The following is a 16,759-nucleotide window of genomic DNA, read 5'->3' on the forward strand; positions in this document are numbered from 1 at the left end:
GGAGAAACTTCCTGACAGTTAGAACAATTAACCAGTGGAACAACCTGCCTCCAGAAGTGGTGAATGCTCCAACACTGGAAGTTTTTAAGAAGAGACTGGACAGCCATTTGTCCGAAATGGTATAGGGTTTCCTGCCTGAGCAGGGGGTTGGACTAGATGACCTCCAAGGTCCCTTCCAACTTTACTACTACTACTACTATTACCATTATAACTACTACTACAACTACTATTACAACCACAATTGATCCCAAAATTTCTGTTGCTAAATGAGACATTTGTTAAGTGAATTCCCCCCCCCATTTTATGACTTTTCTCGCCACATTTGCTAAGGGAATCCCTGCAGTTGTTAAGTTAGTAACACAGTGATTAAGTGAATCTGGCTTCCCCATACACTTTTGTTCGTCAAAAGGTCGCAAAAGGGGAACAAAGGATCCTAGGACACCATCATAAATATGAGTCAGCTGACAAGAGACTGAATTTTTATCACGTGACCACGGAGGATGCTGCAATGGTTGTAAGTGTGAAAAACGGTCATGTCACTTTTTTCAGTGCTGTTGTAACTTCAAATGGTCACTAAATGAACTGTTTTAAGCCGAGAACCTGTATTTCTAAGAGGGTGTGTCAACGCTGTAAACGAATTTGGCTGAAGCCATTTTCACTTAGTTTTCGGTTGCCAGAGAATTGGGAGAGGGGAATGAATATTTTTAAGTTTAGATAAAACAATAAATTGTCCCGTGAGAACCAAGGTCATTCATGACTGTTTTTTGGCGGGCTACAGCTTCCATTAGAAAGCCCACCAAAGTAGTTTTTTGGGGAATGTGATTTATGACATATTGCTGGGCTGGGAAATTCAACTTTGTAACATTGTAACCTTTGGGAGGGAACTTCAGTCTTGGTTTCACTTTTGATCTTGCCAATACTTTGTAGCCAATAAATAATGTTCTTTAAGGAAACCTCCTGCCTTGGAGTTCTGTTTTTACTGGTCTCATCTATCGGAACCATGACAGGGTGAAGACTTAGTGCATACAAATTGATGCCTGCTTTGGTCCCTCTTATGTCAGGCTATAAGCCACGTCCTACCGGTATCGTAATTCCTTGTCACAATTCCGAACCTACCTGCCACGGCCAATGCATCTTCCCGCACGTCACCTTCATCTGGTTGATGGATATTCCAGGATGTCAGAGGAAGCGAGGCAATTTCTTCATAGGAAGTGAGCTTGACCATGTCCATGTGGCTGCTTTGGGGCTTGTACCATGGAATGAAACATGCTTTGCCTTTTTGAAAAACGTCTTTGATGATTTCATTGGTCTGGACCTCATCTGGCATGCTCAGGAAGACTGCAATGCGCCGGGAAGCAAGGTAGCGAGGATGGACCATCACCTGCTTTGAGAAAAGGAGAACCTGAGATCAGATTGACTGAATGTCAAGTCAACGTTTATTACAGTCAAAGACCAGAACAAGTTGAGAAAACACTCAAGAAATAGAGATAGTCCTTGACTTATGACCATCATTGCACAGAAGAGCAACAAAATTGATTACACGACTGGAGGCTAAAACATATAAAAAACAGTTGCTGGATATGTCTAGCTGAATGAAAAGAAGGACTAGGGGTGACATGATAGCGGTGTTCCAGTATCTAAGGAGTTGCCACAAAGAAGAGGGAGTCAAGCTATTCTCCAAAGCACCTGAAGGCAGGACAAGAAGCAACAGATGGAAACTGATCAAAGAGAGAAGCAACCTAGAACTAAGGAGAACTTTCCTGACAGTTAGAACAATTAATCAGTGGAACGGCTTGCCTTCAGAAGTGGTGGATGCTCCAACACTGGAAGTTTTTAAGAAGAGACTGGACAACCATTTGTCTGAAATGGTATAAGGTCTCCTGCTTGAGGAAGGGGTTGAACTAGAACACCTCCAAGGTCCTTCCAACTCTTTTACTCTACTCTACTCTACTCTACTCTACTCCACTCCACTCCACTCCACTCCACTCCACCCCACCCCACCCCATCCCATCCCTCTCCACTCCACTCCATTCTTATTCTTTTCCAATTCTTATTCCATTCTATTCTATTATTTCAAACAATAACAACCCATTACATAAGGAGTTTTGTCAGGGTATGGAATGCATTCCTTTTGGGTTTTCATCTAGCCCCCATTCTCCTAACATTCATGAAATCTCTAAATTCTTCTTAAATGAATGTTTAGCATTGATGTTGTTAGGTTTTGGTATGTTTTTAATTTTCTGAGCTACTTTGAAAGCTCATTTGAGCAGGACAGTGGGGAGCAAATCAAATAAATACTTCATTCTGAGCAAAGTGAAAGTTCATAAAATTTCTTATAATGCATACTACTTCCAAGTGCACTGCAATATGCCCAAAAGGTGTTTATATGTACAGTAGAGCTATCAATCATCATGATAAAATAGATTAAAATATCCTGGAAAATTATCCAACCACTGACATGGTAGGAAATTGAATATCCTTCAGATTATTGCTCCTTCATTCCCACAATTGCTGTTGCTGATTGAAGCAGAACAAAATTTTCTGACCTGTGATTCCTTGCCAGAAACATAGGTTGGATGAATTGGCTCTTCCTACTAGCATGATCTGCTTGGCATTTGCCTACTTTGGTCAATTTCACATCTACCGGTAGTCTTATCGGAAAGCTGAAGCTTCTCAATTTCATATCCCCTTAGTTAGTTTCTCAATGAAAACAAAGAAATTCCCAGATTTTCATTTTCAGAATGAAGGATGAATTTTCCCTTAGCATCACTTCTCAGATGAAACTAATTGTATGGCAAGTTTGAAATCAACTTGAATTCAGCCGTGCACAGAATTATAGAATCATAGCACTGGAAAGAAGCACTTCTAGTCCAACTCTAGTCTAGTCCAAGGCAGAAGACTTTGTACCACTCCAGTTAAATGTGGTCCAGCCCATTTTTGAAAACTTCCCCTGATGGAACACCCAGATCTCCTGGAGGCAAACTGTGCCACTGAATAATTCTTCTCACTGTCAGGAAATTTCTCCTTAGTTCTAGCTTGCTTCTCTGTTTAATGATCTACCACCCCTTAGTATTTCTTGTCCTGCCCTCTGGTGCTTTGGAGAATGAGTCAATCTCCTCTGTGACAGCCCTTCAAATACTGGAAGGCAGTTCTCATGTCTCCCCTAACCCGTCTCTTCAATTGGCTAAATACACCTAGCTCCCTCAATCAGTCCTCATGCTGAGCAGGGGGTTGGACTCGATGACCTCCAAGGTCCCTTCCAACTTTATTATTATTATTATTAATTTAGGCCAGTGATGGCGAACCTTTTAGAGACTGAGTGCCCAAACTGCAACCCCAAACCCACTTATGCATCGTTGAGTGCTGGGTGGATGTGGCCCATTGGGTGGGCGTGGCCCATTGGGTGGGCGTGGCTGCGGTGGTAACGGCAGACTGGGTGGGACTAAAAAGTTCAAACAATCAATTCCAACTTTGCAAGATCTTTTTTTTTTCCCCGCGAGAAGTTGAAATTGACTGATTGAACCTTTTTTTTTTTTTTTTTTTTGCACAGGGCGTTGGAGGCCTAAAGCGAAAAGGTTTTATAAAACCCAGCTGAAGGCCTAGGACTGGGGCGACGGTGCGTGTGCCCACAGAGATGGCGCTGAGTGCCGCCTCTGGCACCCTTGCCATAGGTTCGACACCACTGATTTAGGCTATGGACCCGTTATCACCTTTGGTTTTCATCTGTTAGGGCCCCAAAGACCCTTGAGTCACTCAGGGCTATGTTTCTTACACACACACACACACACACACCAAAACGCAGTGACACACACACACACACACACACATACACACACCAAAATGCAGACAGTGACAGCACAGGCTGGATTCCTTTCACTTCTCAAAGCCAGATTGTGGTTTGCTCAAGGCGAGCGCAGTGGGCGTTGGGGACACCACCTCAGGTGACCCACTTCCAGTCCGTGACTTCTCAAGCCCGTTTCAGCTTCCCTCTTTCCCTTCAGCGCGAAGCACTTTGGCTCCAAGCCTACTCTTACGGTCCAGAGGCGGAGCTGGCAATTCTGACCAGGTCTTCGCCCTGAATACTGTATATCCGCTCCGGGAGAGGAAGGCAGAAAGGCTTCAGTCCGTCCCCCACCTCCCCAGACCCGCGAGCGCAGCGCCGGCTGCCTTCCACCGTTGCCAAGTCCCCTGTGCGCCCACCCGCTGCCCTTTTCCAAATCCCCTCCTTCCCTCCCTCGGAAGGCCAGGCCCTAGTGACGTTATGGGGGCGGGGGGAGGGAGAGGATTCTCAGTCGGGAAGGGGGGAGGAAATCCCCGGCTCTGCGAAGTTCTTTGGGCACCGCTTCGAGGCGCGCGCGTGGGCGCACGGTTTTCCCCAAGAGCGCGCTTGGAGAGGTCCGCGGGACAGCGCCGGGGACTTTCTCGCGTTCTGCGGGCTGGGCGGCAAGGCCACTGGAAAGGAGAGGGTGGCTCCGTCCGGAGAAAGCCAGCATCCGTTCTCCCACCGAGCCCCTTGCCCACCCACCTTGCCGGCCAGCAGGCGCGACTGGCGCAGCTTCTCGGCTTGGCTCAGTTCTTTCAGGCGGCGCTTCAGCTCCGCGCGCAAAGCGCGCTTGGCCGCGTTTAGGGCAGCCATGTCGGCCGGGCTTGCAGCGACTCCTCCCTCCTCCGGGCTCTCCATGGGACTGCCAGAGCAGCCGCCGCCGCTTCTGCCGACCTAGGGGAGGCGCCTCGGATCCGGAGGAAGGACTGAGCGGAGCCCTGGGAGGGGTCTTTCCCGAGGTCCCTGACCAGGAAAAGCGGCCGCTCGCTTCCCTTGACCTGGAGAGGTGCCAAAGCAAAGTGACGGCCCCAAAGTCCAAAGACGAGCGATCATTGATTTGTAACGTGTGAGTGAGTTGCGTGGGTTGTTTTTCTTTAAAGGATTATTTATTAAGCCGACATGTATCGATTTCCCCCCACCCTTTTTTTGTTTTAGACAAGCCTCTGCCAGATATGTGCCAGGGTGCAAGGGAGCACGCTGGCAGTTCTGAATGTGGTTGATAAAACGGAAAGGAATAAAAGACGCGGTTTCAAAGGTGATGCAATTCCTTGCAGCAACTGTCCTGCGCCCGGTTCGGTTTGTGCATCCCACTTCTGCAGCTTTCATTATGGGTGGGGGGCAGCTCGCTGCAAGTTCTTTGGGGATGACCGCCCACCTGTTGAGACCACAAACTCCCTTTCTAGCCGATGGCGGGTGATGATGGGCGATGCCACTTTAATAATAATAATAATAATAATAATAATAATAATAATAATAATAATAATAATAATAATAATAATAANCAAATATTGGAACACTGCTACCATGTCACCCCTAATTCTTCTCTTCATTAAATTAAACTTAATTTGTACGAGGGTGCTGCTTTTTGTAGATTGTTTTTAATTGATTTAGCTTAGTGTATTGTGTGCACCCATCCTTTGTAGGTTGTATAGTTTATAGGGTGGTCCACCTTTTCACAGCTGGAGGTTATATGTAAGATTTTGGCGGGTGTTGGGATGGTGGTAGATAAAATGATTGTGAGAGAAAAAAAGTTGGACAACGAGGTGCAAACTTTGTGGCATGGAACACACTATTTCCTCCCAAAACATTCCATTTTCCCTCTGGAACAGGGTGATCCAGTTGCTCACGGATCCGACTGTTCATTCCCATCTGGAACATGGCAACCAATTTGCTATTCTGGGAGATTTACTTTATAGACTTTTCAGGAATGGCCAGAGTGTCCCATTCAGAGAAAAATACAGAATGTTCCATGCTTAGAATGAAGAGTTTTGCACGATATCCTGGAAGATGGTCAAAAGAGGCTCCAGGACTACACTCGGCCCTAACTTCTAGCTCTGTAAGATCAGTTCTGCTGTATTCTGTATCCCTATTTCCTGAAGAAATTATCACCGTGTTATGATTTAATCTCATAATTCAAGATTATATATTCATAATTAAGCAAACAATAGCCAAGCATATGTGGACCCAAGCAATGTTTAGTGGTAAGGTTGGCTACAATTAAGGAATATAATGCCTGTAGTCCACACAGTGAAGATTGGAGGAGCTGTGGTTGAATGCAGCTGGTCTACTCTGGGACACTACACATCCTCTTCACAACCTGTTTTCCTTGTTCCCTTCTGGGAGGAGGGGGCTTCGTGGTATCCGTAGCAGAACATCCAGATTCAGCCAGAGTTTCATTCCATACAGCATTAACCTTGTGAACTCTCAAGCCTCCTCCTTCCGTTATATATTCAAGATGGACAGTATTTAATATTTATTTGCTACGTATATGTAGGGATGTGGGTCTATACATATGTTGTTCATAGTATGTTTAGGTTTGTGTCATGTATGTGTTTCACTTTGAGAGCGGGCAACTAAATTTCATTTTTGATGTGTGCCGTTGTGCCCACAGTAAAAAAATGACAATAAAAGGTTATCTTATCTTATCTTATTTTCTTATCCAGACAGCTTCTGGGACTGAGTTTGGCTTAGATTTCCTAACCCAAGAGTCCGTCAACGAAGCAGCTAGCCAGTTTGCAGGAAAGAAGGACCCCTCTCTGGCTACTTTTGTGTAACACACCAACATAACACAGCTCCATGCTGCTTAGAGATGGCTAGTATCATAGCTTGTATTACCTACGGTAGCCCCACCATTCTCAGAAATCTTGAGCATCATCCTTGACAAGATAGAAGTAATGTCTATGTTGAGTTGCTAAAAGATTTGTTTTATTGCACACTAACATCTGCACGCATTTCCACAGAAGGGAAAATATATATTATAAATAACATATAAATAAAGTTTGAAATATAGTATTCTCTCCCCCCCCCCCTCTTCCCACTTGAGCTCAATAAACATTCTCAGTCTTTTGCAGCTAAGAGGAAATGTTTCTGGAAGTCATCCCAGGGTAACATCCTCAAGAAAGCATTGACCAGGTTTATGAGTGATATTGATTGAAGAGGGAAAAAACAGCCAAGAGCTTTGTCTTCAAAGTGGACAAGGATATCCAGGAGCTTTTATCCTCAAATTTGGTAATAAAGCCGTTGTCCTGTCAAACAAAGAGAAAAGGATGATGAGAACCAGTTTTGTCTAATGGGCCAACACAGTGCTGGGCTGCATTAACAGAGGGATAGAATCAAGATCACGTGAAGTGTTAATACCACTTTACAAGGCCTTGGTAAGGCCACACTTGGAATACTGCATCCAGTTTTGGTCACCACGATGTAAAAAAGATGCCGAGACTCTAGAAAGAGTACAGAGAAAAGCAACAAAGATGATTAGGGGACTGGAGGCTAAAGCATATAAGGAACGGTTGCTGGAATTGGGTATGTCTAGTTTAACGAAGAGAAGGACGAGGGGGGACATGATAGCAGTGTTTCAATATCTCAGGGGCTGCCCCAAAGAAGAGGGAGTCAAGCTGCTCTCCAAAGCGCCTGAAGGCAGGACAAGAAGCAATGGGTGGAAACTGATCAAGGAGAGAAGCAACCTAGAACTAAGGAAAAACTTCCTGACAGTTAGAACAATTAACCAGTGGAACAACCTGCCTCCAGAAGCGGTGAATGCTTCAACACTGGAAGTTTTTAAGAAGAGACTGGACAGCCATTTGTCTGAAATGGTATAGGGTTTCCTGCCTGAGCAGGGGGTTGGACTAGATGACCTCCAAGATCCCTTCCAACTTTACTACTACTACTACTATTATTATAACTACTACTACTACTATTACATTTTATTATTATTAAATGTAACTAACTATTATTATTATTATTATTGTTGTTGTTGTTGTTGTTGTTGTTGTTATTATTATTATTATTATTATTATTATTATTATTATCATTATTATTATTATTATTATTAAGGCACCTGGCCAGAAACCAGGAGTTAGCAAATTCTAGCCAGGCATAAAAATCAGCTGGGTGACTTTGAGCCAATCATAGAAGACCATGAGTTTTAGTCCCACCTTAGGCAGGAAAGCCAGCTGGATGACTTTGAGCCAGTCCCTCTATCTGCCTTGAGTTACTTGTACAAAAAATAAAGGCAGGATATACATAAGTAAATAATGACATGGTTGTTGAGATCTGAAGGGGTGTTCGTAGTGTATAAAGCCGTGTTCGGCCTTCTCCTAGTGTTTGTGTGAACCCAGCTGTTGTGGCTTGGATCTCCTTGCTAAGCATCTTATGTCTTCTAGTATGGTGCTGGGGCCGACCTTCCTGGGACAATAACAACTTTAAATATTTCATACGAACAGTAAAAAAAAAATGAGCCAGATCTGATGAGATCTCTTTTGACAAGAGTTCAAGTCACTTTTCCTTACGTGTTAATTATGTCATTTTTTAAACATGGCAGTGTTTTATTTTGATTTTGGAGACTTATTGCTGCCGTCTAGTGGATTTGGCGGTATTACAGTGCCCTCAAGAGTGGAAGGAAGTTTTTGAACAGACTTAAAGAAAAGAGAAAAAAAACCCCAAGCTTGCAATTTTTAAAAAATCACAGATAATTCCAAGATTTTTATTCCAGCAAGAAGAATCTGAGAGCGTCACGGAAGCTGCTGGAAGAATCAGAAAAAGGCAGCTGCCTGTGTTCATAGAACATAGAATAACAGAGTTGGAAGGGACCTTGGAGGTCTTCTAGTCCAACCCCTTACTCAAGCAGAAGTCGCTATACCATTTCAGACAAGTGGCTGTCCAGTCTCTTCTTAGAAGCCTCCAGTGATGGAGCACCCACAACTTCTGAAAGCAAGCCCTTCCACTGGTTAATTGTTCTCACTGTTAGGAAAATTCTCCTTAGTTCTAGGTTGCTTCTCTCCTTGATTAATTTTCATGCGTTGCTTCTTCTATTTGGTAGAAATTGAATGGAAACTCCAAGGGAAAAGCACAGTATACTTTAGATGTAAATGTCGCTCTCATATACACCCACTCAGACACCTCAGTACAGATCAAGATTAATAGGGGAACAGTCATACACAGGAATGGAGAATTTTTACAATTCCCTGAAAGACAGATTAGGGGTTTTCCCCAAACATCAAAGTAAAAAGGCCATTTTAGATTCGCAGAGAATACAGCGAGAGGTCTGTTTCTGTTTGATTCACTTTTGGGGAATTCTGCTTTTTTTAAAATGCAGGATCATTTTTTCTTTTCCTTGACTACAGTGTGTCCTTGAAATGACGGGACAGAGAGAGTCCTGTCTGAAAGATCCCAGCAAGGCTGCTGTTAATTGAGAATCAACATTTTCAGGATTGCACTGTACTTTGCCCATGTTGTACCCTTTGCCATGTTTCATGGGAACACAAAAAACAAACAAACCAGGCATTTTGCAAGTTCCTGTTCCCTTGAGGAAGAAGAATATGCTACTGTGTGTTTTTTTTCTTCTGCTATGGAAAGTTTCTTTTGCTGTGTTTCAAAGCAAATAATTAGCAAACATAAAACCTCAATTTAGACAAGCCAGAGTTTTATTTAATATATAACTTGTTGCCTATTAGGTGCCTGGAAGATTCTATTTAAAAGAAATTTATATATGTATGTTTGTGTGTGTGTATTGATAGGTAGGTAGGTAGGTAGGTAGATAGATAGATAGATAGATAGATAGATAGATAGATAGATAGATAGATAGATAGATAGACATACACACACATACACATACACATACACATACACATACACATATACACACACAGAGAGAGAGAATTTTAATAAATGCCAATTACCCATTCAGAAACAAAATTCCAATGAGCTGCACAGTATTATTACCACACTATTGAATTTTTCTGATCTTTAGGAATAATCTTACCCATATTGCATAGAAATAAACTCTTTGAACTCTCTGGGGTTGCATTTTAGACCGTACTCTATTGGCTTGTGCTGTCGAGTTGTACTTGATAAGACAAGATTTACTAGAATATTCATTCAAACCCCTAGTCACTAATGTGAGTTTTCCATTTTAATATGCGAGTAGATTTACAGATGTCTTTATATTTATCCCGAGTTTATTTATGGACACAGTATACAAGACTGCTGTTATAAGGTAATGTTTAAGCAAACAATGCAGTACCCTAGACACTGTGAGATCAGTGGAAAAATTCAGTGTTGTTAAATTAATAAAAGACGCACCGGTATGCTTTACGCAGTTATGATTGTGTTAAATTAATATCCATTCCTGTGAGCTTTTGGTCTCGCGTTCTGCATGAAAGATTAGTGAAGCTAAAAGGCCAAACGTTGAAGTCCAAAGGAGAAGGGGCTGGAGAGGATGAGATGTTAGTTAGTGTCATTGACACAATGGACTTGAGTTTGGGCAGAGTCAGAGAGACAGTGAAGGACAGGGGGCTGGCATGCTGTGATCCATGGGGTCACGAAGAGTCAGACACAACTTAGCAACTTGAACAACAAAAAGACAAACTCGGGCTGAGGACTTACCCATCCTCCATTGTCGCTGATCCACTTTCCTTTGGTGCCCATGATATAGTCTGTGATGAAATAAGAGATCTGTCTCAGGTTTTCTTTGGCCAAGGGCCCTTGCAGTTTTTTGGCCAGGATTCCGCCAAACAGGAATATCGTCAGAATGCGTCCCCAGTTAATGGTCCCATCCGCAAATTCGTTTTCCATCACTTGATTGAAAATGTCATTGGCTTCCTCTACAGAATGAATCTCCAGTGAGTCCACGTAAGGTCTCAGGTTGCTTTCAACTTCTTTCTGAGCAGAAGATCCAGCTTTACGTAGGACTTCAGCAACTCTGTTCGGGGCTGCTGCAAGTTGAGCCTCTTGGCAAATGTATTTCAAGTAATCTTGCACCAAGGTGTTCACATAAAGGAAATTGTAGCTTTCCATTTGAAAAAAAAAAACAACAACTGCAGAGAAGAAGGAAGAAGGACTTGGTTCTTCGCAGTGCTCTCGAGAATGTGTGGTCCGTTGCTGGATAATTCACGAAAAGACTTCAGCTTTTTCCATCCAAGGGTGGAATTTTCCTTTTTCAAAACCTTGTCAATAGCCATCACTGTACGTGTAAAATATCCATATGTAAATCAACATAGCACATGTGATTAGGAAGTGAAAGTTTGTGATCTGAGGGAGGGGAAAAATACAGCAGCTGTGTAGCTGAGCCTTCTAACATGATTTATTCTCCAAATGCACTTAGAGGAAGTGTTGTAACCCTCCTATATCAAATAAAACATAAAATAAAATCTGGTTTAAGGTTACCAACTCCAGGAAGCTTATGCTGGTACAGTAGCATGTGTGGGATAATATTTAGACATTTCACTAACATACTTGGAACATGGCAATCCACACTCTTGTTTCTCTGTTTTTTTTGTTTCTTGTATGTCAAGATTTTAATTTCCTTGGGACAGGGATCTTTCTCTGCCAAACACGACGGAGAGCATACGTGGTTCTGGTAATTATTGCTATTACTCAGTACATAGCTGTATGATAGTTATTTAAGAATGGGAAATGGGTAGTTCCCGAAATCATGGAATACCAACTCAGACAAACAGTCAAACAATAAACAACAGCCTAATCTAGGAACGACCAAGAACTCTCCCATCAACATTGACAGGGCAAGCCACGAGTAGATAAACAGAGAGCACATTTAATAATAATAATAGTAAAGTTGGAAGGGACCTTGAAGGTCATCTAGTCCAACCCCCTGCTCAAGCAGGAAACCCTATACCATTTCGGACAAATGGCTGTCCAGTCTCTTCTTAAAAACTTCCAGTGTTGGGGCATTCACCGCTTCTGGAGGCAGGTTGTTCCACTGGTTAATTGTTTTAATTGTCAGGAAGTTTCTCCTTAGTTCTAGATTGCTTCTCTCCTTGATTAGTTTCCACCCATTGCTTCTTGTCCTGCCTCCAGGTGCCTTGGAAAATAGCTTGACTCCCTCTTCTTTATGGCAACCCCTGAGATATTGGAACACTGCTATCATGTCCCCCCTCGTCCTTCTCTTCATTAAACTAGACTTCTAGCACTGATGATGGTACCTAGTCGGGTGATGAAATGTCTGCAAGAAAACAGCCATGCTCAGAGAGAGCACCAAGGGCTCCTCAATTCAACCTGAGCTACAAATATTACTTTCTATTGGTACTTCCTCTATACTCTGCTAGTTTTTTTTGTTTCCTCCTGTGCTCTTTTTTCCAATTAGGGCTTCCGTATTTGGACTGGAAAAAACCAGGCATCCACCAGATGGTAGCCAAGATGTCCATATCTCTCGGCTGATATCTAGCAATCATTTTAGATCAGCAGTCCCCAACCCCCGGTCCGTGGACCGGTACCAGGCTGCGGCATGCCAGCAACCGGTCCGCACAAAGAAGCAAAGCCCCATCTTTGGGATGCAGGCAGCATACAAAACCACGCACTCTCTGGTCTGTGGAAAAACCTTTCTCCATGGAACCAGTCCCTGGTGTCCCAAAGGTTGGGGACCTCTGTTCTAGATACCAGTAGCCCTCTTTCCTATCCCCTTTTTACTTCTTCTTTGCTTGGAGCTCCTTGGAACCAAGTTGGGCTAAGGCCCCAAAAACAATGCACATCTGTCTTTGTGAAAAATGAATAGATGTGCACTTATATAAAGGGTTGCCCCTTTAAATCCTATCCAGCATCTTTTATCTTTTGCCCAAGAGGCAGTGGAACTTTTTGTTCTTTCTCATTTTGACACAACCAAACCAAAACACCCTTCCTAGTACATATAATGTGATGATTTATTGCCATCGGGGAAGTCCCAGCTTGTCACAGAGGTAATAGAAATAAATTTATGACAATGGTTCTGCATTCATTAGATAAGTGGGTTGCATCCTGTGCTGGAAAAAAAAAAAGCTGAAATAACAAGAAGTTGGAATTTCCCAATCTTCCCATTTCATATCTGCTGTTCCGTAAGCAGCCCCTACTGCTGATTAAAACTTAGATCCCCATCCCTCTCTTTGCTGAAATGATCTAATTGAAGCCCTTGTATCGACTGAATCAATAAGCTGCTGCTCCTCCCAACCCACAAAATTAAGAATTAAGCCCTCCTCCCAACCCACAAAAATTTAAGAAAACCATTACAGAGGGCACAAAGCCCAAGGGCCGTGTTCAGAGAGGGTTATGATGTTACCCAGATAGCGATCTCAGTAATGTAGGAGGTTGCAAGAGCCCTGGTGATGCAGTGGTTAGAATGCAGCATTGCAAACTAACTCTGCCCACAGCCTGGAGTTCGATCCTGGCAGGGCTCCAGGTTGACTCAGCCTTCCATCCTTCCGAGGTCGGTAAAATGAGGAGCCATATTCCTGGGGGGGGCAATAGGCTGACTCTGTAAACCGCTTAGAGAGGGCTGTGAAGGACTGTGAAATGGTATATAAGTCTAATGCTATTGTTACTGCAGGCTAACTCTGCTCACAGCCTGGAGTTCGATCCTGGCAGGGCTCCAGGTTGACTCAGCCTTCCATCCTTCCGAGGTCGGTAAAATGAGGACCCAGATTCCTGGGGGGGCAATAGGCTGACTCTGTAAACCGCTTAGAGAGGGCTGTAAAGCACTGTGAAATGGTATATAAGTCTAATGCTATTGTTACTGCAGGCTAACTCTGCTCACAGCCTGGAGTTCGATCCTGGCAGAGCTCCAGGTTGACTCAGCCTTCCATCCTTCTGAGGTCGGTAAAATGAGGACCCAGATTGTTGGGGACAATAGGCTGACTCTGTAAACTGCTTAGAGTGGGCTGTAAAGGACTTTGAAGCTGTATATATGTCCAAGTGCTATTGTCACTTAGTTATAAGTCACTATCTAAGAGCATGGTTGTGCAGTGGTTAGAATGCACTATTGCAGATTAACTCTGTCCACTGCCAGGAGTTTGATCCTGACCGGCTCAAGGTTGACTCAGCCTTCCACCCTTCTGAGGTGGGTAAAATGAGGACCCAGATTGTTGTGGGCAATATGCTGACTCCGTAAACTGCTTAGAGAGGGCTGGTAAAGGACTTTGAAGCTGTATATAAGTCCTAAGTGCTATTGCATCATAAGTCCAGGGGATTGCTCAGTTTAGAGTAAACGCAAAGTCATAAATATTTCTAACTAAATAAAGGACGCTAAAGGACCATTAAGTTCAGAGCTGAGAGTTATTAACTGCCTTTCCAGTTACGCTCTAGCTTTCCAACTGCCTTCAGGTTTAGTAAAGTACCTTTAAGGTTTATAAAGTACAATCGGTCGTTGCACAGAGGTGTAATATTGTGGTGCTGCCTTTTTTTGTTTTGTTGTTTTTTGGTGGGGAACATAATTACTGTCTCATTATTGAATATTGTGCATTTTCAGCTACATGGCACAGTTTGCAGCTTAATATGAACCCAGTTGTGCTTTAGTCTACAAACCCCAATTAAGCAAAACCAGGTCGTTGAATGCTGCATTTGTGATTAAATTTTGGTTCAAGCATACGCTTACCATAATAATGACATGGGGGAAAGCATCTGTAATTACTTAAATATGTGCAGCGTTCATCTGCTTGGCTTTGGAGGATCAAAGCTGCTGTTGCATTCATAGAATATACAGTATATCTGATACATATTTCAAGCAAATAGGAATTTTGGCAGCCCTGTCCTGGTTATGCTGCAGGAGACTGCCACCTAGCAGCAAATGACAGATTTTCAGGCCACAAAGAAAGATCTCCTCTAAGAGTAACAAATGTCATTTTTAAAAACAGGGTAGGACGGGGTGATGAACCCAAATTTAAGGAGAAAGCAAACACAGTTTTGCAAGCCACGGAGGTCTTGCCATATGTTTTATTAGTGCTTAAGAAACAAGGTAAGCAACTCACAGTACAAACTGATTTATCACCCAGAAGGGCTATCTCCAGCCCCCCCCCCCGAATCCCTTCAGTTCACATGAGAGTCACCAGTTACAGAGATGCTATATTTTTTCTATCCTGCTCTATGGAGTAGAGAGTTGGTCTCTGACAGAAGGCCACCTGAAGAGACTAGAAACATTTGAAATGTGGATTTACAGGCGGCTGTTACGTAGAAGCTGGGTTGACAAGATCAGAAATGAGGAGGTGATAAGCCGCCTGGGAAAGCCAAGGGAAATCATCAAAACAATTAAAAAACGAAAATTAGAATATTTCGGACATGTGATGCGACACCCAGAAAAACACGGCCTACTCCATTTAATCCTCCAGGGAAAGATTGAAGGCAAACGAGGTCCAGGCAGAAGAAGAACATCGTGGCTTCAAAATCTAAGGTCCTGGTTTGGACAAAACTCAGCAGCACTTTTTTGTGCGGCTATTGATAAAAACAGGATCTCCAACATGATCGCCAACGTCCGATAACGGATATGGCAGAAGAAGAAGAAGAAGTTACAGAGAGAGCAGAGATGGCTTACATTCAGCGGCCATGAAGATTACGAAACGGTGGATTCATTGTAACTGCATTGCTTTAGTATAGATTAAAGCTGCCGTTAAGGGGAATCAGGAATGAAGCATTCTATCAAGATCTGCATTTAGCGACATATATTCTGCAGTGTTGAGATTCAAATAGGTGAACAACCGGTTCTCTGTGTGGATGTTGCTTCCGGAAGTCCGTTCTGGGCCTGGGCAACAAAAAAATTAGCTACCGGTTCTGCCAAACTGGTGCAAACCGGCTGAATCCCACCACTGATATTCTGGCAACGTTAATGGACACCGCGTCGCTAACTCTTCAGAGTCTCGTGCACCGAGCATTTTGCCTTAATGAGCCTATCTGGATTCCACTTTTTTTAAAAGAAGAAGCAATTGCCATTTAAAACGGATTCTATACTGGGATTCTCATGTAACAGTGAAGCAAGCTGGGTATGCCGAGTCTCGTCTTCCATTCAGACAAGCATTTCACAAAAAAGCTGTTGATTTTGGAGAGATGAAATCAGCAAGCAGAGAACCCAACAGGCTGAGTTCCGCCAATGTGTCGAAACATAGTTTGTTTAACTAGTGTTTACTGAATGAAGGTTATGATGTTTAAACCTCTGGTCAAGCTGCACAATATTCTATAATAAGACAGTAGTTATGTTCCCAACCAAAAAAACAACAAAACAAAAAAAGACAGCACCACAATATTACACCTCTGTGCAATGGCTGGTTGTACTTGGTAAACCTTAAAGGTACTTTACTAAACCTGAAGGCAGTTGGAAAGGCAGTTAATAACTCTAAGCTCTCAACTTAATGGTCCTTTAGGGTCCCTTATTTAGTTAGAAATATTTATTAATTTGCATTGACCACCAGATCTGAAAGGGAGGGTATACTTTGGGTCTGGTCTATTAAACCATATCATTTGTTGTTGTTGTTAATTGCGAAGTCGTGTCCAACCCACGGCGACCCCATGGACAACGTTCCTCCAGGTCTTCCTGCCCTCTACCATCTTCTGGAGTCCATTTAAGCTCACGCCTCCTGCTTCAGTGACTCCATCCAGCCACCTCATTCTCTTTCATCCCCTTCTTCTTTTGCCCTCAATCTTTCTCGGCATCAGACTCTTCTCCAGTGAGTCCTTCCATCTCATTAGGTGGCCAAAGTACTTGAGTTTCCACTTCAGGATCTGGCCTTCTAAAGAGCAGTCAGGGTTGATCTCTTCTAGGACTGACCGGTTTGATCGCCTTGCAGTCCAGGGAACTCGCAGGAGTCTTCTCCAGCATCATAGTTCAAAGGCCTCCATTCTTTGGCGCTCAGCTTTTCTTATGGTCCAGCTTTCACAGCCATGCATTGCAACTGGGAAAACCACGGCCTTGACTATACGCACTTTTGTTGGCAGGGTGATGTCTCTGCTTTTTAGTACACTGTCTAG

General features: G+C 43.3%; 2 protein-coding genes across 2 annotated transcripts in view; both read right to left on the reverse strand.

Annotated features, from left to right (window-relative positions):
* The window catches only part of MTHFS (methenyltetrahydrofolate synthetase), a 14,489-nt gene extending 9,853 nt beyond the window's left edge, over window positions 1-4,636 (reverse strand). Inside the window, exons 1-2 of the mRNA XM_015815299.1 lie at window positions 4,526-4,636; window positions 1,117-1,381 (exon numbers count right to left, since the gene is read on the reverse strand). Coding sequence (XP_015670785.1) covers window positions 1,117-1,381; window positions 4,526-4,636 — 376 coding nt within the window. The remainder of the gene's footprint in view (window positions 1-1,116; window positions 1,382-4,525) is intronic.
* A 2,296-nt stretch (window positions 4,637-6,932) lies between these two features.
* Window positions 6,933-10,837, reverse strand: BCL2A1 (BCL2 related protein A1). Its single transcript, XM_015815293.2, has 2 exons — window positions 10,427-10,837; window positions 6,933-7,068 (listed from the first exon to the last, which is right to left on the reverse strand). The coding sequence occupies exons 1-2, from the start codon at window positions 10,835-10,837 to the stop codon at window positions 6,958-6,960; spliced, it is 522 nt and encodes a 173-aa protein (XP_015670779.1). The 3' UTR covers window positions 6,933-6,957.
* Between the last annotated feature and the right edge of the window lie 5,922 nt (window positions 10,838-16,759).

The sequence above is a fragment of the Protobothrops mucrosquamatus genome, unplaced genomic scaffold (assembly GCF_001527695.2).
Source record: "Protobothrops mucrosquamatus isolate PMUCROS unplaced genomic scaffold, P.Mucros_1.0 scaffold334, whole genome shotgun sequence".
In the NCBI taxonomy this organism is placed as follows: domain Eukaryota; kingdom Metazoa; phylum Chordata; class Lepidosauria; order Squamata; family Viperidae; genus Protobothrops; species Protobothrops mucrosquamatus.

Coding starts and splice junctions, on each gene's coding strand:
- BCL2A1 (XM_015815293.2), bottom strand. CDS start 10,837: ATGGAAAGCTACAATTTCCTTTATGTGAACACCTTGGTGCAAGATTAC. Junction 7,069..10,426: donor TCAGCGACAATGGAGGATGG/GTAAGTCCTCAG, acceptor TTTGTTTGACAG/GACAACGGCTTTATTACCAA.